This window comes from Sebastes umbrosus, chromosome 19 (genome assembly GCF_015220745.1).
Source record: "Sebastes umbrosus isolate fSebUmb1 chromosome 19, fSebUmb1.pri, whole genome shotgun sequence".
NCBI classification, from domain to species: Eukaryota; Metazoa; Chordata; class Actinopteri; order Perciformes; family Sebastidae; genus Sebastes; species Sebastes umbrosus.
Genome location: NC_051287.1, coordinates 21,842,078 through 21,868,327, shown reverse-complemented (window position 1 = coordinate 21,868,327; position 26,250 = coordinate 21,842,078). Strand labels below are relative to the sequence as shown.

The 26,250-nt window shown below is 39.0% G+C and overlaps 1 protein-coding gene and 1 long non-coding RNA gene across 3 annotated transcripts; one reads left to right on the top strand and one right to left on the bottom strand.

The window, feature by feature from the left end:
- Positions 1 to 1,173: 1,173 nt before the first annotated feature.
- Positions 1,174 to 25,761, bottom strand: LOC119478457 (endoplasmic reticulum metallopeptidase 1). 2 transcript variants are annotated; one of them, XM_037753212.1, is made up of 15 exons: positions 24,911 to 25,761; positions 20,668 to 20,972; positions 18,220 to 18,347; positions 17,940 to 18,045; positions 17,063 to 17,209; positions 16,831 to 16,923; positions 13,537 to 13,749; positions 13,102 to 13,322; positions 9,083 to 9,257; positions 8,453 to 8,649; positions 7,954 to 8,106; positions 6,798 to 7,000; positions 6,552 to 6,667; positions 5,026 to 5,189; positions 1,174 to 3,068 (listed from the first exon to the last, which is right to left on the bottom strand). In XM_037753212.1, the coding sequence occupies exons 1-15, from the start codon at positions 25,183 to 25,185 to the stop codon at positions 2,892 to 2,894; spliced, it is 2,673 nt and encodes an 890-aa protein (XP_037609140.1). In that variant the 5' UTR covers positions 25,186 to 25,761; the 3' UTR covers positions 1,174 to 2,891. The 2 variants fall into 2 exon arrangements, with proteins under 2 accessions (XP_037609140.1, XP_037609141.1); XM_037753213.1 differs by having other exon boundaries at positions 8,459 to 8,649; positions 24,911 to 25,751.
- On the top strand, positions 6,886 to 8,340 carry LOC119478459. The gene is made up of 2 exons (XR_005204451.1): positions 6,886 to 7,023; positions 7,960 to 8,340. It is a non-coding gene; the product is annotated as an uncharacterized LOC119478459 (long non-coding RNA).
- Positions 25,762 to 26,250: the final 489 nt, after the last annotated feature.

Below are 26,250 nucleotides of genomic sequence, written 5' to 3'. Positions count from 1 at the left end.
ACATGATCAAATCTGCGTCCGACGATTTCTACAACTTTCCCAAAAAACGATATTGAGCTGCGTGGAGGTGAGAAAGGAGCATGAACTTTTTCTCTAGTTCTCTTTTTCCATTCATGGCACAACTATTTCTGTCACTTTTCACGCGAGCAACCAAGTGCAGCACTATGATATCTTCTCTTCATGCAGCTTTTCGCTCGACATGTCGTACGAACCACTTCTTTTCAAGCCCTAACTCTACCACGGTGTTCTATGGGGTGGACTATGTGAAGTAGACGTGTAAAGCGTGTCATATTAACTGGACTCTGGTTGTGATACTCCAGACAAACAAAGATGCAGCTCCACATGAGATGAGAGAAATATGAGCAACAAACACCATAGACAACAGTTACCTGTATGAGCTGTCCGCAGCATCACCAATGTATATTTAAACTGACCCGTTTCAGCAGCATAACTTGGTGGAGAGCGAAATGACAGTGAATGAACAGTTTAGCAGAGTGCAACTCCTCACTGGGTTGATAATCGGCCGGATGTTTCTCAGCTGAAAAGCGTCCATGAGCATCAGCAGTACTTCCAGATAGAATTACTTTCTTACGGTTCATTCTTGATGCTTTAACGTCCATCTACAGCAGAGATTATGTAAGGTAATAGAATTTCTATCTGTATATAACTGCTTTAGGTAACACTTTATTTCGCAAGTCTGTTATTTCCTAATAACCTCTTAGGACATTTCCTGGAAATAACGGCGCAATGTGGTACCAATAGGCCTTTTCTTCACACCGGACACTTTGACATGTCGTAGTAGGAAAAGCAGATAATGAAATGATTTCAGGACCCTGGTATTGTGCATAATGGCTCTCTCTCTCTCTCTCTCTCTCTCTCTCTCTCTCTCTCTCTCTCTCTCTCTCTCTCTCTCTCTCTCTCTCTCTCTCTCTCTCTCTCTCTCTCTCTCTCTCTCTCTCTCTCTCTCTCTCTCTCTCTCTCTCTCTCTCTCTCTCTCTCTCTCTCTCTCTCTCTCTCTCTCTCTCTCTCTCACTTTGAACACAACAGAGCCATTGTTAGTGTTATTAGTTACACCTTTCCTTTTCCTACTATGACAAGTCAAAATGTCTGATGTGAAAACGGCTGATTATAGGGAAAATATGAATTTACTTTAAAGAAAAGCTCAGTAAAATATTCTTTAATTTATTATTGTAAACGTTATTCTCCATATATGTTGATTTGTATGCTTGCCTGGAACGTTTTTTGCACAATCAGCTGATAATGAACTAATTGGAAGTATCTGAACATGGTCCTCATGTTCTATATGATTAGTACCAAACTGTGTTGTTCTTTCCAGGAAACTTCTTGAAAATGATTCAGAAATTACAGACCTATAAAATAAAGCCTCAACCATTTTCTTTTTACTTGGATAAATATAAAATCTATATTGAGTATTTCTGAAAATGTTCATGTACGTGGCTTTTAACTGGTTTCGAATGAAGTTACACAATTTAGTTTTGATGCCATTTTAGCGGTACAACTAACTGAAAATAAATCAAGGTCTGATTAACGTATCTTCATCAGCAGCCAAGATATACGGTTATATGACTGGATGACTCTCCTTTACGGCCATAACTAACCGGTATCAATTCATCTTCTGATTATTTTTTCGATTAATCGTTTAGATTATGGAATAGATATTCATTGGTGCTGCTGGAGACGGCTCGTAGCATAAGGCAGAACTGTTACAGTGACTGCAAATGTAATAACCAACATTTCCACCAAGCTGACTGACAACTGATGCTGTTAATGATTGTGGAGTTGCATTGCTGGTTTTCCATCCGGTCACCCTCGGGGCTTGGGGAATCATTTTAAATCACGGGACATTAAGACGGCAACAAGTCCTTGTTTTCCCTGCAAGTTCTGCCCAAAATCAATACACGTTTACTTGAACACATCAGGCGGAAAACTTTAAGACCTCAATATTGCCCTCTGCACAAAATCTTCAGGAAAGCCACTCCTTTTAAAAAAGGACACATTGACATTTTGATTTTAGCCAGCTGTTTTCATTGAACAGGCACAGTTTTGTGCCTCTGCGTGCCAGATTCTCTGACAGTTAAAGCAGATTGTTGGCATCCCTCATTGAAAATAAATAAGTGGTGTTATTGAGGAATGATAAAGAGCAATTTTTTTTTGCTCAGAATAAAAACAAGTGCGTGTTGATGAAAAGCAACTTTCAAAGTGTCAAAGCTTCCAGTTAAAGAGGGAAGAGGGCTCAAACAAAAAATGGTTTCCCCTCCCATACAGATCCATCATTATGTTACTACACCTACAGTGCAGATAGTGGTGGTGTAGCCAGAGACTCATCTCGTGTGAGAATAGCCCGAGTGGTTTGCTGTTAAAGAGAGAACAGGGGAAGTAGTCATGCAACGTTATTCATTCAGGAAGCATGACAGAGGAAGAACGGGAGGAAGTGAGCAAGAGAGAAAGTGAGGAGGGAAGTGAGATGGATTGAGTAAAGCAAAGGCACGACAGATTTGAGTACAAAAGAAAAAAAAAACGTAACCCCTTTGTTTCACTAACCCAAGAGTGAGCACAAGGCTTGTGGTGGCCAGTGCGGCGGTCGTTGAGTTAGTCAGTCTGTAAGCTGTCCGATCAGCTTACCTCTGGCGTGACTCGGCGCGTCTTCCTGCTTGGTTAGCTACTAAGCCTACTGACACAGTGATGGGGGTCTCTGAGGCAGGCTGGGAGGGAGCGGGAGGTGTGTGTTGGGAGTGTGTGTTTGTGTCAGAGGGAAAAGGCGTCAGGGCTGGTTCCTCAGTATTGTCCCGCGAAATCTTTTCTGTCTATCTCGGGGGAGCCCTGCAGACATCAGCTCTCCTCAACGTCGGCCTCTGTGATGTGTGGCATCCTCAGTATCGGTACATGTCGTAGGTACTGACCCAAGATGAAGGAAAAGCCCATGTGGGAAACCTGCGGAGGATTTCCTCCAGTTGAGCAGTCCTCCTGTCTTGCCCGAAGAAATAGTGGGTTGAGATGGCAACGGAGATCATCCCTTCAGGGCCTGATGGGTCCGGGTCCCTGGGAGGCTGACAGAGGGGGGAGAAAGAGAGAACGCCATGAATGTCAGTACAGACGGTTAATATGTGAAAGGACCAGATCCCAGACCAGCAGTGTTTCTAGGCCCGAAGAAAAATCCCCTTGTCTTTAGCTTGATTATGCTGCATGTGTTTTAGCTTATGCAATGGATTTTAAAAGAGTCTTTAAAAGGTCTTGGAGTTTGTCTCAACCCATGCAATTGTTAATGCAATTCAAAAAAATTTAGAGTTTAAAGGTTTTCACGTGATGGCAACACAGTCCAACTCTGCCCTGCCAGGAGTTAATCTCCTGCAGACATCACTGACTGAGGCCATGAGGGGAAGTTTTGCAGGAATCCAGATATGTGAGGAATGAAAAGAATGACATTAAAAAAAGATGGAAGGATTTAAGTCAAAGGTGCAGCAGTACCTGATGATTTATATAATATTGTGGGCAAGGAAAACAATCTTAAAAGAAGAGTTTGATGTATTTGGAAATAAGCTTATTCCAGTTAGATGGGAAGATCGATCTCTCTCTCATGTCCGTATGCTAAATATGAAGTTGGAGCTTGGAGACAGTTATCTTAGCTTAGCATAAAGACTGGTAACAGGTAAAACCTGTTGCCTGGCAGAAAAAACACCAACCAGCAGCTCCTAAATGTTGATCTATTCATTTAAATACACAGGTTATGAGAAATGTATTATTTGTTATAATAAACATTTAATGTCAAAAAGTTTTTCCATACCAATATTTTTTTCAAAACCATGACATTTTAATGAAATTTTTATGGCATACAATACTGTGACGTTTTAAAAAATCATAGTATAGTATGTCATAAAAATGTCATAAATAATGTCATAGTATATTATGCCTTTAAAAAATAATAATATAGTATGTCATGAGGTCAAACTATAGCAAAGTCCTAAAAAAGTTATAGTATAGTATGCCATTAAAAAGTCATAAATAATGTCATAGTACAGCAGGTCTTAAAAACATGTCATACAAATGTCAAATAATGTCATAGTATAGTATGCCATTAAAAAAATAATATAGTATGTCATAAAAAGTCATTAAAAATGTCATAATATAGTACGTCCTAAAATTGTCATAGTATATTATGCCATTAAAAAATATTAATAAAGTATGTCATAAAAAAATTAATATAAAAGTAATTGTATAGTATGTTATAAAAATGTAATTAAAAATGCCATAGTATATTATGCAATAAAGAAATGATAATACAGTATGTCATACAAAATGTCATAATATAGTCTGTCATAAAAAATGTCATATAAAGTCATACATAGCATTGTCATTTAAAAGTCATAGTATAGTATGTGTTCTCTCCACTGATTTTGAGTAATCTGAGTAATCTGTGATAGCATTTTGGCACAGCTCTGTTGAACCTTGCTACTTTGTTTTTGATAGTTGTGGTGACTTTGTTAAAGAAGCCTCATAGGGGTTCTCTGCCATTTCTTTTGTTACTCCTTTTTTCCTGTTTTGTGTCCATGTGGGGAGATTAGAATGGTCTTTTTGTTTTCAGTAGAATAATGGGAGTCTTCATTTTCTAGTTAGTGTGGGTTCCTTTGTTTGTTGTTTTGACCTTGGAGACCCTGATGCCTTATTTGCTTCTGTGTATTTTCTTCATTAATAATTTCTATGTTAATAAATGCCACTCTTTATTTACACTTGAAGTGCTTCAGTAGCTATTTTCAATCCCATCTTTTTTCAAAGGATTGGTAAACTTTTTTATGTAACTCCTTGTTTTTCCCATAAGGTCATAACAGTATGTCATAAAAAATGTCACAGTATGTGTCATTAAAAATGTCACAGGTCACGTTGACCTGTGCAGATACACGTACGGACAGTCAGACAACCCGAAAACATAATAAATACAAAACAGAGCAACAATATGAAATGTTAATAAGTACATTAAGCACAGAATGGCCCTTAAGCTGCAGACAGTACCTGTATTTCAAACCAGAAGATCCATGTGGGGGCGTCAAGGCCGTGTGAATAGAAGACAAAATATTCTCCGCTAAGGTCAAACTGAGGCGTCCCGTCGCCGAAGGACCAGGTGGAGAGGCTGGCTCCTCTGTGAGGCATCAGATACAGGGACATGTGGCTGGGGCCTGCATGGGACAGGACAGGACACAAGTTAACATGCACATATATGTACACATACACATCCAGATCAACCTGAAGGTTGCACATTACTGGTTGCACTATAATAATAAATGGCCTGATAAAAAATACTTATAAAATCATACACTTCTATGTGTAATATGTGCAAACATCGCACACAAATGTAGCTGTTCTGGAGCTTTTGAGCATATCACATGATCTTCCTCAGCAGATGGAGTTGTTATGGAAATGTAATGCAGAACAGCTACAAAATGGACCTTGTTTCGAGGTTATATTGTAAACTAATGCTTCCAAGAACAAGGCTGGACTTTCAATCGATGATTTAATGTTTCAAAATGTCTCTACAGACATAATTTCAGTGCTGATGTAAACTCTTCATCCCAATTGATGTGTCACCGGATATTCAGCCAAGATTTTTCTGCACTGGTCATGTGGCTGAAGTCCAACTGAAGTCACAAGACTGATGGTGTTGAGTTGCAAATCTTCTTCTTTTTTTTTTTAATAGTGTCTGTTGTCTCTGCCTGCAAGTCCTAGAAAGAACTAGGCTGTGTCTGAAATCACTCACTACTCACTATATAGTAAGTTCCCCATTTTGTAGTGCTGTCCAAATCATTATACCCTAAATAGTGGACTCAAAGTATCCCACAATACATCGTGAAAAGTAGTGGACAACGATGGTCACTAACATGCAAAATACAGTATACCATCATGCACTGCGCTGAAGGAAATAAATGTCAAACAGACGAGAGGAAAGAGATCAGCGTGATTGAGACAAATCCATGAGTTGTGGCACAAAAATAATGTATTTAATGTGAGCAGAGCATCACAACACAAACAGCCAGAAAGTACCTTGTATTTATTAATTTGGGAAAATACGCTTAGTGCTACATTTACAACTGCCGTTAATTCTTACCTTTCACAATAAAAGCCCTAGATATACAGTATATGCTGCATCACTGCTTACCAAGAACTTAAATTCACTCAGAGCATTTCGCTAAGAGACAACTCAACAAAATAGCTTACATATGTATTTATCGCACATAGAAATACTAGCCCTATATGTTATGGATGGTCTACCAGCAGACGTTGAACTGGCACGTTTTAATTGCGCGACAGAAATGACGTAATTAACGGTGCCGAGAAAATGACCCTAGTAGTGTCGGAAAGTTTTTTGTTTTCATTTTGCCGATGAGCTCTCAATATAGTCCTCTACAGTATATAGTCCTCTATTTAATCCTCAACATAGAACTCCCTGGATAGTGAGTACGAAGTAGTGAATGAGTGAATGATTTTGTACACAGCCCTTGTGTATTTAGTGTAGTACTTTGGCCACATAAAATGCTCCTGACCTTTCACACTGAAGGTCATCTTGACCGTCCCCCAGCTGGTCTCCTCTCTGGACAGCAGGCTGAACTCCACAGGAGAGCTGGGAGACACTTCTGGAGCAGGAAGGTACCAGTTCTTCCTGCAAATACACCAAAATACTTGAGGAAGAATATAAAGTATGAAAAGTCGACACATGAAGACGATTACATCATGCGAATGAAAACAAAGAGCATGGAAACGATGCTGTCGGCTGCGAGGCTGTTACTGACTTGCTGAGGAACTTTACAGGCAGGAACCAGGGGTAACCACAGAAGGGCCGGTCCTCGCGGCAGCTGGTGCGAACGCTGTCGTTGACCTCAGGGATGTGGGGTGTGATGTGCTGTACGCCTGTGAAGTCAAAACTGTTGATCCACAGACCGGAGTCTTGGCTCTCCACCTGGCCCTGGAGATTGTGGAAGGTCCGCGTCGTATGCTGCAGGAGGGTGGATAAAACAGGTTTCATTTAATTCTTTTAAGCACACATTTTCCTTCAACCTGCCTTATTCTACAGCTGTTTTACAGAGTGAATTTCTGCTCTCGCCAGAATTACTTTATGGAGCTCTCTCTCTTAAATCAGAGCCTTTTTATCCAATCACGATAACACATGTGGATATGTCATGGTGTGCAATGTCCCAGTTACAAAAAACATGCTCTATAGGGGATTTGTGTTTCACCTGCTTGCAACAAGTGGTTTTAATCATGCAATCAAGGGCTGCACTGCAGGATAGTCAGTTGAGGCCAAACAAATAATTTTACCAAAAATGCAAGCTACTTCTGCAGGAGCCGTGTTCGCACAGCATTAAAAATGTTGTTGTTGTTTACGTTTTTCCCACTTGCAATATAACATTTTTTATAAAACTATTAAAATATATTCAAAATCCAGAATGGAAAATTATTTATTTTTTACTTTTTTTACTGATATTTTCCAAAACAAAAAGACATTGAAATTAGATTACAAAAGAAAAAAAGACATAAGAAAAAGAAGAAAGAAAAACATTAAATTAAATTAAATTGAATTAAATCAAATTAAATTAAATAAAATTAAATAATATATATAAATAAATAATAATGTTTGTAAAATAACTTTAGTGTACACAAAACAAACTAAATGAATACAAAGAAATGGTGGCCAATGGAGACTCATAATAACAAGGGTATTGAAGTCCAATTGGTAATGATTTTAACATCCCACAGTAGGCAAAGGGGAGTAAGACTTTTTACTTGTTAAATGGATGACCCCTATCCTGTGTAGAGAAAAATGTGAATATATGAGGGATTTCTATGTCCTTTCCTTAGCAAGGACTAGAATAAATACATATGTTTCTGTGCGCATATTTGTGCTTCTGTGTGTGTGTGTGTGTGTGTGTGTGTGTTGTGACTATAAACCTGCAGGAAGACTCGTTTTGGCCGCGGGCTGTCTGGACTGCCTGAATAAGGAAAGAAGAGGCCACAGGACATCAACAGGAACGTGACGGTGAAGACTGAGGCTAGACCAGCCAGGATCCACTTAGTGCTCCGTGCCAAGTAGATGAAATGCAGCTGAGGCAGACATAGAAATATAATATGTTACTGGAGTGGAGGAACAAATCTACACTGCAGACTTTCTGAAATTGCAACAAACATGAGAACATTATTGGTAAAATGGGAGATTATTAATTATATGTACTGCCACTCAGTCAACTGTAAAACAGCCGTTGGTTTGCTTATCTGAAGTCAAACAATGAATGTCAATAAACTGCTCAAACAAAGCATAACTGCCAGAAGGTTGACCGATACAGTAGAACAGTTTGATCTTGTGTATTCTGCCCTGCATGCACTCCACAATGTGATTTCAAGGTGACAGAAAAAAAGGCTTGTTGTTCATTGTTGTACATAATGTGGGAACACTCACAAAAAAGGAGGAGAGGAAAATGGTTGCCAGGGTGACCAGTGTAGCCATCACAATCTCAGGGGGTATCTCGGTGCCGCTGCGCCCCATGATGGGTGTGAAAATCTCAAACACCACCCAGATGAGGAACATGAAGTGGACGTAAGGCAACGCCAGGCCGAACAGATAGAGCACACTGTACTTCAGTGATGCTCCTGCAGAAAGATAGAGAGGGTATTATTTGTTGGATCAAACTGAAGCAGCCAAGGATCAGACCATCAAGAATCTTTTGGCTGAAAATCCCTCTTAAACTCAATCAAACAGTACCATCGAGGTATCGTACAAATGGGGATCAAGGTGCACACTTTCAGACAGTCGTTGAACTTGGTTGTGCACACGAAAAGTTGCATAAGTAGTTGCGTTGTTAATTAAACAAAAGAACATAACAGTCCTTTTATCTCTTGGCTTTGGCTATACCAGATACCAGTTATTAATAATCAACCAAAGGGTCCACAAGTGTAAGTATAACACATGACTCTTTACTTTAAACACGGTTCTACTTTAAATTAAATAATGTGTCCAAATTTTTTTTTTTTAATGAATTTGCCAATGAATAAAGATTCATTGTAAATAAAGTTGAGCGTTTACCTCTATGTTTAAACTCTTTGGCCAGCAGCACTCTGGTGACCAAGGGGAAGGCCACCATTAGCATGGGCACGTAGGCTGAACACAGGCCCCGCTGGGTGAGCCACACCAGACTGCAGCACCACAGCAACAGGCTCACGTCAAAGTAGAGATCACCCAGCTCCACCAGACGGACACCCTGCATGGAGAAAACACACACAGCAGGTCAGCATAGAAGGGATATGAGGGAGCTGTATGTTGCTTTGATAGGTGGGGAGTCAGCTGTTGTGCATTTGAGGAACAATCTAATTGTTGCTTTGCCTAAAATGAATGCTAAAAGTTTTAGTCTATGAAGTGTGTGTATGGTGGCAACTCATACTCCTCACTCATTATTTAAGCAGCCTCTGAAATGTATCATTTTAATTAAGGATTAACAAATAGAGCAGTTGAGGTTGTTTTTAGGCTACTCATATGTGGACATCAGATCTGTTGGCCATGTTGTTAATTTCAAGACTGTACCCTCAGTCCCTCAACGTCCATTACAAATAACATTACATACATATTTTTACAAAGAACTGCGGAAAACACGAAACAGGACCAAACTTCCCAGTTCCTACAACAGGAACTTTACACAATGGCCACAGTTGTATCCTAAAACTATAAACTAATAAAGGAGAACCTCTACTACAGCAGGAAGAACTCACTGATCTAATTTACCACACATTACTGTAGGATGGTTGAGAGACACCCACATGTACACAAGGCAGTATTGTTTGATTAAAATGAACATCCAGAAACCCCTCGCATACACACACACCCATTACACATCTGTACAGCAGTGTATGGTCTCGCATCACTGCCAAACAGATAAATACCCAGTGAGAGTTTGTACAGCAGATTCTGGTGTTGATTGATGTGGGACTACAACCACACAGAGATAACTGTTTCTGATTCAACTCTCTGCGTGTACTTTTGTAGGTAAAGAGGTGATGATTTGTGTGTTACCTGCTTCAAAGTCATTGTGGTTAAACCAGGACAGTGACTCTCAACCAGGGGTCCTTGTACCAAAGGGGTACTTTGGCAGTTGCCAGGGAGTATGTGGAAATATTGTGGTAGCTAATGTGATAAAATTAAATTTATGACTTAATAAAGAAAACATCCACATATTGAGTCAGCTATAATAATACCTGAGCAATGTTTCATGCATTTCAGAGGGCTAAAAAAAATAGTTGGCAATGAGCAGAAAAGTTGAAATAGTTAGCCAAAAGTAATGGATAAATGCTTGAAATAGAAAGTATAAATAGTTGAAATAGTTGGCCAAAAGTAATGGATAGATGCTTGAAATAGAAAGTATAAATAGTTGAAGTAGTTGGCCAAAAGTAATGGATAACTGCTTGAAATAGATAGTATAAATAGTTGAAACAGTTTGCTAAAAGTAATGGATAAATGCTTGAAATAGACCGACCTAAACATTTAAGGTAGCAGTTGCTACAAAAATATGTTAAAGCTTGAATACCCTAAACGGCTGGGGACTTCTAAAGAAGTTATTCCACTATGTAATCCATTTAAATTGTACTGGTATTTACACTTGCCAAATGTCTCTATTTATTGTACCTTACTGATTTAATCAATGTTTAGACTGATGGAATAAATGCTTGGGACCATTTAATAGTTGGGGTTAGGTTAGATAGCTTTTTAGTGTCTTTGGTTTAGTCTTGGATGTTTCGTAGGTTGTAAATGTTACTGTATAATAAATGCATTTTTTCAAATCTAGACAATGTGTTAGTATTTAAAATGTATGTTTACTATCTGCTCGTGTCTGGGCCCCTATTTTCAAGCTTTAGATAGCTCATCAGGGTGTACCATTTCACATATCTCCATTATGTCTTATGATAATTATGTACTTGTATCTTAACTGTGGTGTGAATAAACTGAAACTAAACCAAACTAAACTATTGAAAAAAAAATTACATCCACAATTATATCCACTTTTACATCATCTATAGTACGAGTGTTGATTAAGAAATACCGTACATCAGGCAAAAAGGTTGTAAACTACTGAACCACAATACCAAATTATCAATAGCCAAGCAATAGAGTTCTCATACAGGCATTGTTCATTTCATCTTCTTTAAGGACTTGTATCTAGACTCATTTGTGAAGAACATCCCATTTAAAATGAGGCCACAGATATAATGTGCTCTTTCAATAGAGATTTTGTTTCACTGGAGATGAAGCCGTATATGGTCTGGCACAAAGGTTAGTCTGTGTCCTTTCTGGTAAATGGCCATGAAAAGCTGAAGTTCATAATGAGGTTAGCTCCAGATGAAAATGAAAACACTTTCTGTAATGGTTTTAATCTCAAATAAACACTTATATTTACTAAATGTCAGACATACAATATATCAGTTGAACTGCAACTAGCTGCTCCTACATTGCCTCTGGAAATGCAAGAATGGGCTTTGCTATCAGCAGGCAGAGACGCTGGAAAAACATTTGATAGCTGGAAAAACACAGCGAGACTTATCAAGTAAGTACTATTTGGTGAATGATTGTGTACATGTGACTGACACCTCTGCAGTTTTAAAATCACACACACAAAGAGCTGCTGTTCTATAATCACCATGGAGGAAGAGGAATTGTCCGTCTTCCTCCTCTCTGCACTTCCCCATTAAATGTGTGCTCAGCGAGTCAACATGAGACATTAGGCTCAAGTAAATAGTGCCCTCAAACAATATACAAAAATTCAAGAAAGAGAAAGGAAAGGAGTCAAGTTGATCATATTGAACTAAAAAGAAAGTCTGATATGTGTTCAGAAGAAACTCTGAAAAGGTAAAAATATGTTTCGTTTCGTTAAAGTTATCAATTTAAATCAAGCTGGTCGACATTCTTACCGCTTCAACAGAGCAAACATTCAACACTCACCTTTGGACTAGACCTACGCTTATACACATTAGTTCTCCATTCAACCTTGCAGTACAGCTGGATTTTAGAAAGCAGTGACTTGATCTTCTAAAGTGATGCATAATGTGGTTTGGTTTCAAACAAGGCTAGCCAGGGTTAGCTAGAGACATCATTTTAAATATTTAAATAAATATTATAATATATGTAAATGTACAAAATGAGCTTCAACCTGCAGATGTTTTGTGACAACTTGTAGTTCAAACAGAATAAAGAAAATACACTACTATGAAACCCAGGTGTGAAATTACTAAGTGGACGGTGACCTCATATAATTCACAATATATGAAATACCTCTCCCTTTCACCTTTCCTGATCCATGTAATGAAATAATTTCATTTTATAGTGCAAAACTACAAGGTAAGTCTCCACCATTTACTGTAGCCTATAGTTAAAATACTGCATGTACACACACTGTCTACCCTTTAAAGTTAAAGGAAATATGCTTATTTGCTTTCTTGCCAAGAGTTAGATGAGAAGATTGATACCATCTGTCCCTTCAATGTGAAGCTGAAGCCAGGAGATGGTTAGCTTAGCTTAGCTTAAACACTGGAAGCACCAGATCCTTTAGGGGTGTTGGTAGGTGGATTTTGTAGGGGAAAACAAATACGACTGTAACAACAATACATCCATCTGGATCGATATATCGATTCAGTGATCAACGATCCAATATCATCGATGCTAAGTGAAAATATCGATACATATTGTCATCTTTAAGATATGCCTTTATTTTGAAATTCCCACTTTATATTTATTCTTTTTATTAAAAAGAATAGATTGTTTTTCATTTAAATGTGTGGAAGGGCCCAGTAATAAAATTGTCAAATCATATTTTAGTTGTTTGTTGTGAGTTCATATAAATGCATCTGTTGTGTATTAAATGGGCATATGATATCGTCTCATATCGATCGCAGACCATCATATCGTTGTCCAAAGAATCAATATTATATCATATAGTGATGAAATTTGTGATTTACAACCCTAAAAAGCAACAGGCTTGTTACAAGAAAGCAAATAAACTTATATCCCAAAATGTCGAATTATACCTTTAAAGGAAGCCGTACACTAAAAACTCCACTTACTCCGTAGTACAAGTTCTTGGCTAACGTGTGAATGAGGACCATCTTGCCCGTGGCAGCAGCTCCATACAGGCAGATGGAGGCGTAGAAGTGGTTGTACCAAAACATGGAGCGGCCCAGCAGAGTTACGAGCAGAGCAACGATCAGCACTGACAGCAGGGTGACGAACCAGCTCAGGAGCGCTACACCTGTGGCACAGGCCAGCTCTCGAACATATCGGCCACCTGGGAGAGATGGAGATGACAATCAAGAAGAAGTTCATCCGACTCTTCTAGAGAAAAAAATATTTGGATTTGGTTCCACAAATTAGGATTGGACTACTTATCTTACAGTTTGCAAGAAAAACACTTGTATAAGCCACAAAGCGGAAAACACGCAACACACATCCAGCACAGGAAATGACATAACGTGCATCCACCACAGGAAATGGCGACCTACCCCCATTGCCTGGCAGTGAGGCTTTCTTTGCCAGATAGAAGAAAGTGACTGTGGCTACGATGTAGTTGAGGATGGTGCCAACACGAGCTGGGTAAGCCACCACAACTACCCCCAGCAGGTCAAAAAATACCATGTTGCCATGGCGATACTCTGAGGAATCGGCCAACTTCTCCGACGTTACCAGGTACCTCAGAACCGCCAGGATGTTGTCGCCTGAAAAACAGGAAGTGAGTTTCAAGGGTCAAGAGGTTCAAAGCTGAAATGTAACACAATAAAGCTCTGTTGCATTTAGCTGCATCATCCTGACTTAAAACCAGAACTCGATAGCAGACAATATGAATTAATGGAAAGGGACCAACTAGGGAGCAAATACTGAGTTTACACTCTTGTGGTTTTCGGTTCCTATCATTTATCTGTCTACCCCTACAATCACAAGAAGGAAGTGGTTAATAAATGACTGAATATGAAAGTGATAACCTCACTGTCATATGACATCCTTTATAGAGCTGACACATCACATGCAGTAGTTTATTGATGACTCAGTATCTGTCCAGCAGGGACAGGCTACACTGAAAGTAATGACCTTTTGTCATTCTTGCACGGCCACCCAGACAGTATTTTCTGCAGCAGTAAGACCATGAACATCAAGCAAATACTAAACAAGATACTAGTTAATGAAGCTGTGTTACTGTGTATAGAGCATTGAGCCTAATCATCAGTTACATTACCAGATATTTGAATTTTTTAAACTGTATTTATTGTCTTACAGCAAATGGTAGAGTACATACAACCCTCTACACACATATGTACAGACAAAGTATAATAACAACAACGTAACAGAGCGGGAATAAGCTTTGTGTCAGGGTGCTGCATCACCCTGAAGGGGTTTATTTCATAACAATGACCCGCTAGCTGTACTTTATCCCGCCTATTACACGGCTACTTACTTAAGAAATCAATAATTTGACACAAAAATGGCATGCCAGAGTCCGACATCAGAACTGTGCCCATAGCACAATCTGTTATACATAGCAACGGTCTGCTATAAAGAAATAACAGACCGTAGAACGCCGTAATTGACCAATCAGAATAGAGTATTCAACAAAGCCGTGTAATAAAACAAAATAAAATCTTAAAAAGGGCGATAGCATGTTTATATATAATATAATCTGGATCAAAATAAAATCTGACATTATTATCAATTTCCAGTGTCCCTTCTTGACCTCTATTATGTTGTTTGTAGTTGTCTATTATTTATTACATGCCATATATTCTGTCAAGAGCATTATCTATATAAATTTTACTTATGGAAAATGTGCATTTCAAAATGTATTTGCCATTACAGAAGGCATATTATGTTACAGACTTTATAATTGTGTGTAAAAACCTTCTACCAGCTATATTTAAATTAAATTGTATTCAATTTTATTTTATTGGTAATTACAGTATACAAATATTGTAGCGCTGACCCTAATGTTCGAAGCTTCGACCGTTGCCATGGTATTCGACCTCCAAATCAGTATTCAAATGCTTCGTTATTTTATTTTTATTTTTTATACATAAGGATGTAAAAAATAACATATAAATACCCAAAAAGCCCATGAAATAAGGAATAATCCCACAACATCATTCATTATGCATATTCAACATGAATTATTATTAGTTATTATCAGACGGATATCGCTATTTGGCACTGTACCGGGCACTAAAACGAGGGAGATGGAGACAGACAGACAGAAAAACTGGTCAGCCAGCCACGCTGCGATGCACCACAAAGCTCCGAATGGCTATAAATTATACTAGCTCTAACAAACGGCTTCATGATCTTGCACATACAACACCATACTCTCCCACACACACTTCTACACCCTCTTACATGTACAATATACTCGTATACTCCCTGTCATACTCTCCCACATACACTACTGCTCTCTCAAACACACAACTATACTCTTTTTATTTCCCATGACAGGATATGTGAGAGAAGATGCACAGTGTCACTCACAGACACAATAGTATATCTTATATAGACTAGTACAGAGTGTTTATGCTGTGTGAGCAAATATGATTCATGCCTCAAGCAGTAGTGTGTCAAAGAGTATAGTGGTGTATGTGTGCGAGAGGGCAAGTCTGATTTATGGCCTAAATGGTCTGTCGTTGTTATACAACAGTTGTATACCAGCATATGGGACACGTAGAGGCAACAATCATGATGTTGAATGCAGATGAACAATTCGACTACGTGAAGGATCAGGAGGAGGTCGCTGTGTGGGTTACTGCTGCCCCAAGGCCAACTTTCTTTTATCTGTGCTGCTCTATGTACTGCTGCCTGCATGTCTGCACAGTTAACGGTACACACACACACACACACACATACACACGGACAAAGCTCCATTGTTCTTCCGCCTGGTAGGCTCACTGTGGTCTAAAAGTGTAAACAACTGAGTGTACAACATCTACTTGTTTGTGTTGGGTTCACTGCTTAGCTGCAGCATTCTGCATTGTGATTATCCATAACTTCCCTTTCTGAATTTCACTATGACAAACAGATCCAGGTTTCATTTTAACAAAAGTGAATCTATATTAGAGCAATGCTAAGCTTGCACCTTTCCCCCACTTTGTTGAAAAGGAGAGCTGTGAAGAAAGAGATTTGAATGAGGTTCATCAGCACAGCAGAGCTACTGGTTTATCTTCCTCCTCCGCTGGCCCCTGTGCTCTATCTACTCTCCACCTTACAAAGCTGTTCTGCCTCTTTTTCTACAGACTAAAAATACCTTTTACCTACCTCTGAAATCTCACTTTCTCCCCCTAATAATTCATGCCTTTCACCATGAGTTACAGTACACAGAATAAGAGGAGAGTTGTCCAGCCGTTGCTGAGGGAGAGAGGAAAGATGCCAACTGTCTCAGGTTTTTAGTGCTGACTGACTGAATTCTCTGCTAAGTAAAGCAAAAACAATTCAGCAACACAGATGCACGACAACAGTAAAGGTCTGTGGGTGCAATCCTAATGTATGCATGTATGCATTTCTTAGTGCTCAGGGAAATAATGAGATCAGCAGAGTGTTGACCATTATGAAAAAGGACAGCATGTGTTTGTTTCTGTGACAAAAAAAACAGTTTTTGCCACACCAGTCTACTGCTGCAGTGACCGCTCTCTCTCTCCTTGGCAGTCAGACAAACCTACCAGCTAACATGCGCTGAATATATTTGCAATAAATGTTAAATAAAAGCATAAGCTATTTAACTGTAGTACATGTAGGTATACGTTGATACATGTGCGTGTGCTGCGTACCGGCTCTCTGTATCGAGTCTGTCAGGATCCTGTCGGCGGTGTCGTACTTGGTGTGATAGATGAAGCCGTTCTCAATGAAAGCCAGATCGATGCCTTTGATTTTAAAAAGAGAGAAAAAGACACAAAATAAAAGCACCTTTGCTGTGTGTATCTTATCTTATTTTCGACTTTGACACAGAAGGGCTCCATACTTTCATTAATAATTTGTATACTGTACTCTGAAGATCATTACCTGGGATGTTACCAAAGTCCCTATAGATGCGGAAGTCGGTGTCGGAGGGGATGATGCCGCTCTGAAAGACCTCCTGCCCGACCACAGAGGCGAAGGGGTGTTTGGCTGCATGAACATAGGCCTGGACCAGCCACGGGTTCTCTGGACCTTTTTTGGGAACAGGATATTTTATATATATTTGACAGTTATCTCAAGAGAATAATCATTCTGCAGAAGAAGGTATATCATGAAACCCTGTTTCTAGCTGTCTTTACCTCTAGATGTTTGTGGTTTTGGTGATGTAGGCATTATAACACATTTCAGGTGTGCTGAGTATGTGCATCAGATAATGTCAAAAATATAAATACAATGTTACGGGCACCTGAGGAACCATAATCAGGCTGCTAGTAATCCATATAGATACGGGAAAGTGGCAGCCTGCCAGAAGGTAAATAGTTGGAACAAGGGCATATTATGTAGGTATATAATGCAAAACTAGATAATGATTCTCAGGACTGCAACTTGCTCAGTTGCTTTTCCTCAGGTTTCTTCCATTTCTTCCCCTGTTAAAAGGGTTTTTTTTGGTTAAGTTTTTCCTCATCTGCTGCAAGGGTCGTACTGTAAAGGACTGAGGGTGTTGTATGTTGTACAGATTGTAAAAGCCCCTGAGGAAAATTTGTGATTTGTGATATTGGGCTATACGAATAAAATTGACTTGACTTAACAACTTCAGACAGTCCACCTCTGTAACAGCAAAAAACACATTGCATTTATTTGCATGCTTTTCCAATAACAGGAGAAAGAAATGTTGATGGTGAGCTAAACATTTGCAAAACAAACATGCTGGGGAAAAACCTGCTAATAAACAAAACCCGAAATAGTTTGTTTGGTACAGTACCTGTCTGGAAAACAACTTCCTTGCCCCCAACACCTGCAGCCTCCAAGTTAATGAAGGCTCGCACCTGCTTGGCCCACGGATGCTGAGTAATGAAACCGTGACTGGCCTGATGGAGAGAAGGAGTAAAAAACAAAGAGTTGGTGAGAAAGTCAGAATGCAACAGAGGAAATAAGAAAAACAAAAAAAGAGGAGACGTTATAAATGACAATCCAAAGTGGTGAAGACAGGCTGGTCTGACATCCAAAAGTGTAAAACATGCATCCTTGTCACTTCATTTTACCTGAAGGATATTTTCCTCTGCCCCATTAAAGAGGAAGATAACTCCATGAAGAAAAGGACTAGACTGGTTGGCCAGAGAATGGAGGACTTCCAGCATCACTGCACAGCTCACTGCATCATCACTGGCACCTACAACGAGGAAACCGGTAAAAACCTGCTCCTACTTGCCTTTCACATTGCATCAGGCAACAGAAGTTGGCTTGGTTACCCACAGAGACTTGCAACTGTTCACCCAGATCACCCAACTGTCCTGTCTCAATTTGAGATTAGGACACATGAAGGTGATAGAGCTGATGACTCTGATGTATCAGAATAAAACGAACACATGCCAAGGAAGGGAGTAGGCTCTGAGAGCAAGCATGTGAAGAATGTGACGAGCTGGTAAAAACCCCACTGCTTGTATAATGGAGACAGCACAAAGGAAAAGGGTTAACAGTGAGAAGAAAAGAAAAGAGCACGTGAACAGGGCATGTGATGTGGAAAGATTAGACAGGTTAGCGGTGAGGAACACAATTTACTGAGAATCAATGCGAAGAAAAAAAATGCTCGAAGATCAGAGAGCCAAACTGAGACATCATGTGCTCCAGCTTTCTGGGTTGAATGTGTTCATGTGATGGGGGTAGTGGTGGGAGCCCGTTGTTCATTGTCTGTCTGGGTACCATTCATGCTCCTGTCGCTGCCACTTATGTCAGCTACACATTAATCCGTGTCCCCAAAAAGCTCCGTGAGAGTTCAGAAGACGGCGAATACAAATCAAAGCCTGAAGAGTTCACCTGTGCGTGTTACAGCTTTAAACTGGAAAAAAAAAGTAATCCTTTGACTTCAATTATTAGTTTGCTGTGTTGACCATGTATGCCTGTACATATATTAAAAATATGTGCAAGAAAATGTGCTACCTCTTTCTTTTTTTCCATAATTATTTTTAGCATGAACAAGTGTTTATAATTCCAAGAAATCAAAGGCTTGGCAGCAGCGGTGGACATGACAATGTATGTGTATCTTCCTGGTCCACACCAGGAAGATACACATACATTGTCATGTCCACCGCTGCTGCCACACCTTTTTGCTGGTGAAGCTGTGTGTGTGCACATTTGTGTGTGTTAAGTGGGAAAATATGGCTCTCACACAGGCTCAAGGGTGTAGAGTGAAAATTCCCGAATCAACACAAGACAGATAAATTATGACTACATACCAAAATGTGCTATCTGTCATCAACAAACACTGTTAATACTGTGCAGTCTAGATAGGATCCCCCTGACTGCTGCTTAGAGCAATCAGAACATCCACATTTTCTGGATTGGCTAAATTTCACAGTGTGGTCCACATTACTACAGTGCACAAGATGGGACACAAACCAGGGTATTATCATTATAAAACACCTGAGGACTTGCATGCTGGAAAAGCTAATGGCTTGTGCACGCTGTGAGAAAAAGAGCTGCCGGATTTGACATGGAGTCCACAGCCAAAGTAGCAGCTCTGTGAGGCTGCACTGTGGCACAGAGATGCTTAAAGCTCACCAGCATGCTAACAATGCTAGCATGTTGATATTTTGCAGGTATAATGTTAAACAAATTCACCATCTGAGTTTAGCATGTTAGCACGCATTAACATTTGCTAGTTATAGTACAGCTGAGGCTTCTGGGAATGTCATTAGTTTGCAGGAATTTGGTCGTAAACCAAAGTATTGGACAAATTGAAAATTTGACCCGACGATGGTGCTGTATGCAATATGTTGTTCTATGTTTATATTTAGTATGTTAGTTAGTAGTAGTCTGGTATATTTATAGTGTATTCTAATATATTTTATATTGTGTATTCTATAGATATTTATCTCTAGTGTTGATATGCGTATTTACTGTGTATTTATTGTTCCTGTGCAATGTCTGGATAACCTGCTGCTGTAGGGTTAAATTGGGAAACAATCATTTCCCAATTTGGGATTAATAAAGTACATCTATCTATCTATCTATCTATCGTCTATCCATTGCTCTTCAAATCAGTCACAGGACAGGACACAGCAATTAAACCCAAAATTCAGAAACCACAGATTCACAATTTTAGATACACAAGATAGCACTTGAGGGGTTGCAATAGCAGATTTGAGTAGTTGCAATCAGTTGAAAAAGATAGATATGATCAAATATATGGGACTTATTGTTCTTATATATATTCTCTTTCAAATGTGAATATTTTCTGGTTTCTTTACTCCTCTATGACAGTAAACTGAATATCTTTGAGTTGTGGACAAAACAAGACATTGAGGATGTCGTCTTGGGCTTTGGGAAACACTGATTAACATCTTTCACTATTTTCTGACATTTTATAGACCAAAGAACTAATCGATTGATCGAGAACATAATCGACAAATTAATCGACAATGAAAATGTGCCGTCAGTAAAAGCAGAATAACAGCTAGAACTCTTCAAGAGAAGTAGTAAGGTTGTCGTACCTGGACTGTTGGCCACAGTGTCAAAGTGGCAGTTGGCAAGCATGAAATGCTGCGCCCCACCCTTGGGCTCCAGCCTGACAGCAATGTTGGTGACGCGGTCATAGAAGCTGGTGAAGCCTCCAAGAAAGTCGATGGAGAAAGTGCCGGTGGGACGCTGCACGTCTACCGTGATCTGATGGGCGCCCGCCGCGGTCTCGACCCGGATGTTCTCAATCTGCTCCAACAAGTAGCCCACTGTCAGGACTTCATTCTCATGGCTGCCCACTGGACGAGGGCCGACGCTGGTGATCTGCTCCAAGTGCCGTCTAGATCATGAGGGAAGAGTGAAAAGAGAGAAAGAGAATATTGTGATGCTGTTTAACTGTGAAGGGGCCGAATACCAAGCCTACTTGTTCCATCACAACATGCAACCTGAACCTGCAGTTCAATGTTACTGTTAAAGACAGTGAATCATTGTATGCACTGTATGTATGAATATATGTGTCAGAGTCCATGGCCTTCTTTTTAAACTAGGTTAAATAAGTTTCCTGAAGATCTGGGTGTGCTTGCTGACATGGTTGCAGACATACAGTTTGTGCATGTCTGTGCGTTTCTTCTAAATATATTACAGATGCACCATACAGGAGAGTGGATGCTTGAGTGCTACAATCGTTTCTGTTTTGCTGACACTTAAATGATTTGCTGAAGTGAAACCAGTCTCAAGTTCAGATATCTCTACAGGCTCTGGAGTTTATTAAATGTGAGCCTGTTTAATACTCTGTCTCATTTCTTACCTTTTTTAATCTTTTAACAGTTCAGATGAACAATTATGTACCTCTCATTTTTATATATGTCAGACAATGAAAGGGGAGCTGGCTTTGATGACTGTAAAAATATGTGTTTGAGTCCTTTTGCCCAAATACTGTTGATTTGAATTAGATTTTATAATTTATAATTATAATATATATTAGGTTTGGCAATGCTACAACAAACAGTTTGATGTGACAGTTTTATTGGCGGCTCCAGAAACACAGCATCCCATACACTGCATATGGAGGAACAAATATTTCACTGTATACGGTCAGAAATATTTTAATACATCAACTCCGGTTATGGAAAATTGTAGAGCTGCAACAATTAATCGATTTGTTGTCAACTATTGAATTAATCGGCAACTATTTTAAAAATCTATTTGAGAATTTTTTTAAGGAAAAAAAGAAAAGATTCTCTGATTCCAGCTTCTTAAATGTGAATATTTTCTGGTTTCTTTACTCCTCTATGACAGTAAACTGAATATCTTTGAGTTGTGGACAAAACAAGATATTTGAGGATGTCATCTTGGGCTTTGGGAAACATTTTCACCATTTTCTTGACATTTTATAGACCAAACAACTAATTGATTAATCAAGAAAATAATTGAAAGATTAATGACAATGAAAATAATTGTTAGATGCAGCCTTAGTTAATTGTAATGGGCATTTTTCGGATATTTTATAGACCTAACGATTATTTGATTCATTGAAAAAATAATCAGCAGATTGATAAATAACGAAAATAACCTACAGTCGTACAAGTAACACCAAAGGTTTAAGATTTTAAAGACAGTGGAGCATCGTCATAAACACTGAATGAAAGTCTCGGGGTTGAGGAATATACAAGGAAATTGGGCAACATCCCTCCTTCACATGGTGAACTGGGTGGGGAAGATCTTTTCAAAGTGACCACACAAAAGACAGGACTAGTAGTAAAATTATTGGCTTTTTCATTCAGTTTTAAAAAAGAAACAGGGTGCAACCTGTCTTTGTTAGGCTAGCTGTGATCCAGTCAGGTTACGGTATGTTTCTATATTATTTTGACCTGATCTTCCTCGTCATTTCACAGACTCCCTCAGGAGATGGAAACAGGAAATGAAGCCAAGCAACCCATATGGCAAGAAAAAAACAGATGCTTTCCATCTTTTCTTTAAAGAAGCACCTGCTGGTGGTGTTTGCTGCAGCTGTTTAAGAAAGGCCAATGTTAGCTCTGCTGCAGTGCTAGCTGATGCTCACAGTGGTGACAAAATAATATCTGTCATCTAACCAGGGTGGGTGAAGCCATGCATTGTAGTCCAACTGTTACAAGCATGGAACAAATACAGCTTGCTTTTGCTCGAGAAAGTCACAAAGTCCTCCCTTACATCTAGCTTTCTTGAAGTGACAAAGTGGTACCAAATGATATTGAAGATGTCTGCTTTCATTCCATTTGCAGCGACCAAAGCACCGTTTTATGCTGAGGCTCATAATTCAGATGTGGATTGGCCGGGCATGGACTCATGAAAGCCATGATTGTGACCAAACAAGCTCAGAGCCCTAATCAGTTCAATGCAGCATGCCTGACTCATTTATAGAGCAACAAGCCAAATGATGGCAAATCCCGTCGCCCAGCACTTTCAAGAGCTCAACTGCAGCCCTGCGGACCTCAGATTCATTCAGTGCCATAATCCTTCTCTCTCCTTCTCACAGGGACTGGGAATCTGATAAAAGCTGTTGCACTATAAAGCTTTTTAATCTGAAAATGTTGCAGCTTCTTGGAACAAGCAGGAGGTATAATGTTTTCTATAGTCATGCAGGCTGCATCTTATTATTAATGTGTTTTTTGTTCATATTCATGCTCTTAAAATGTCAGATATGACAAGTGCTTATCAAAGGTTATGAGTGTCCCTTTTCCTCACCATTTGTGAAGTTGTAAAGTAAACTTACACAATAAATAAAAATAGTCACATTCAATTTTGTACTGTCAATCAAATTAATCGGCTAATCCTTAGTGGCTTTCAACAAGTGATAACTTCCATTACTGTTCAATCATAAAATAGTAAGAAATGCCCATTGAAAGTTCCCAAGTTGACATCTTCAAATTGCTTGTTTTCTCCCACTAAAGGGCCCACAACCCAAAGACATTCACATTGCAATGATGTAAAACAGAGAAAAACAGAAATTGTGTCATGTCAAATGACTCAAATGAAACTCCCTGTGCTTTTAAATTTGTATTTATAATGCATTTCCTGTATAATGTGTTAATACATTATGCAAGGCACTTTGAACTGCCTTTGAGCATGAAAAGTGTTGTGCAAATAAACTTGCCATATGTTGCCTTAACTGCCAAACGTCTTTTTTTTAGCTTTTTCAACAGTGCAGGAAGAGGGGAAAAAAACACTGGGCTTATCTGAAGCCTCCACCTAGAGACAAGATTAATATAAAATATATATATATATATATATATATATATGACTACATAATAGTGATAACAAACAATTAGGACTAGTTATATATAATAACAACAACAACAATACAGTAAATATATCAAAAATAAGACTTGTGTCAAAGGACGTTAAAGAGGAACACAAATACCCCACACCTCACCTCCATACCATTATTGACACGCAGTACACCTGAACTGAATGGACTGTAATGCTGTGCAATATGCTGCCTTCCACTGTGTAATTGTCTGAAATCTATTCATTATTTATTTTTTTTAATATTTTTGAGAGTTACAAGTTCTTTTAACATGGTCATGGAGCATATACATATATATATATATACTGTATATTTTTATTCTGGGGTATCGTTCCTATGCAGAGGGTAGTTTAGTTTATTTATTGATTACACTGAGGGCGTTTTATATTTTAATAATTTACTTATTTATTTTGTTGAGTTGAATGTGCTACTTATTTTGTACTGTAAATACCTTGTGCCTTTTTCTACCTTTTTTCTTTTCTTAAAGCTGACTCGGGGTAAACTGCTCAGAATTACAATGTACTTATAGGAGCAAATGACAAATAAGTCTTGAATCTTGAATAAAGACAAGTGTGTGTGTGTGTGTGTGTGTGTGTGTGTGTGTGTGTTTGTTGCATGGAAGTGTATGGTTAGTGTTTGTGAGGAGGATATTGATTTAAATATCTATAAAGACTTCTGGGCAATCGTAACCAAACAACATTGTGAGTGGGACTTGATTGAGGCTAGATCATGTCAAAACCAGTCCTTAAGAGGCTGCTGTACCTGTCTCCTGATCTTATCTCTTCTAACTGTAACAACCCGTTGAAACACCTGTGTGTCCTGCAGGTTACCTTGGAGGTAAATAGGTGGAGGAGGAGGATACACCCGGTAGTGGTTTCTAGGCGGGTCTGTTTCCAAACTAGAGGAAAGGTTAGCTGGTTGCTCTGCTGCTTCGTTACCGTTAGCCAACACATATAAAGACAAAAGAGAGTGAGTACAGGTACAAAACTCACCTGGCTCTCAATGCGTTGAACTCTCCTGTTGGCTTCCCGATGACGAGCTGCTGTAAGGAGAAATGAACAAGTCCCCACAGCACCAAAATAAACACAGAGACCAGGGCAGCTGCCAGCCCTTCCCGCAGCAGATACAGGCTCACTTCGGGCTTCCTCTTCGGGTCACCGCTGTAGCCGTTATCCCCGCACCGGTCCCGGGAACCGTCGTTATCTTGCGCTACGTAACTCTGTATCCCGAAGGGTTTTATTCTCCGGATAGTGGTGTCGCTCTCCATGTTTGAGCCAGCGGTACATCAGCTGCAAGCGTCGCTCTCAGGCGTCGCTTTTTTTTTCACTGAACGACCGACGGACGGAGAGCGCTGAGGGACAAACTTCAATGAGAGGGCGGGCGGAGAGGCGCGCTTCAGAATGTACACAGCACCGGTGTTGTGTTGAATACCGTTAACCCTGTCAATAGGTGAACCCTGACACTAGGGAGGCATCATTTATAACAGGAAGGAAACACTATTTGATGGGGGAACAGACTTCGACATAACACCTGCTTCGACATAACAAGTAACTAGATAATTAGTTAGCAATTAATTTGTTGACACCATAAAAGAATAGTCCATCATTTAGGGGAATGTTCGCTTTCTTGCCTAGAGTTAGATGCCTCTATGCTAAATATGAAACTAGACAGCAAAAGTGGTAATTATCTTCTCATCTCATAACTCATAACTCTTCGCAAAATGTGGAACTGTTCCTTTAACATGAACTCATTGAACCCCCTTTTGTACAAGCAATGCAATCCAACGGGAAAGCCCTGCAAGTGGTGATAAAAGAATAGATAATCGATAATAAAAAAAAAGATAGGTTAAATTATGAGTATAGGACCTGTCAACAACAAGAAACTTCCATATAGACAGATTGGTCCCTTTCAGAATGTACTATAGATTATAATGTTGCATTATTATTATCAAGCAGCATTTTAATGTTGTAGAAATACTTTTTCAAGATGTTGTCCACCCATTATTGTCCTGGTATGTATGTATGTATGTATGTATATATATATATAGATAGATAGGTAGATAGATAGACAGATAGATAGATAGATAGTAACTTTATTGATCCCGAGGGAAATTCAAGATATAATATATGTATATAAAAGGGAATATATATATATATATATATATATATATATATATATATATATATATATATATATATATATATATATATATAATGTGTATATACATATAAATATACATATATATGTGATGTGTATAAATAGACATCAACATGATTTATTATTTAATTGGCTGGACTGAGATCATGATGAGGGGGTATGCCGTTTGCTGCTG

Coding starts and splice junctions, on each gene's coding strand:
- LOC119478457 (XM_037753212.1), bottom strand. CDS start 25,185: ATGGAGAGCGACACCACTATCCGGAGAATAAAACCCTTCGGGATACAG. Junction 18,348..20,667: donor CACTGTGGCCAACAGTCCAG/GTACGACAACCT, acceptor TCCTCGTTGTAG/GTGCCAGTGATGATGCAGTG. Junction 5,190..6,551: donor GATGACCTTCAGTGTGAAAG/GTCAGGAGCATT, acceptor TGTCCCATGCAG/GCCCCAGCCACATGTCCCTG.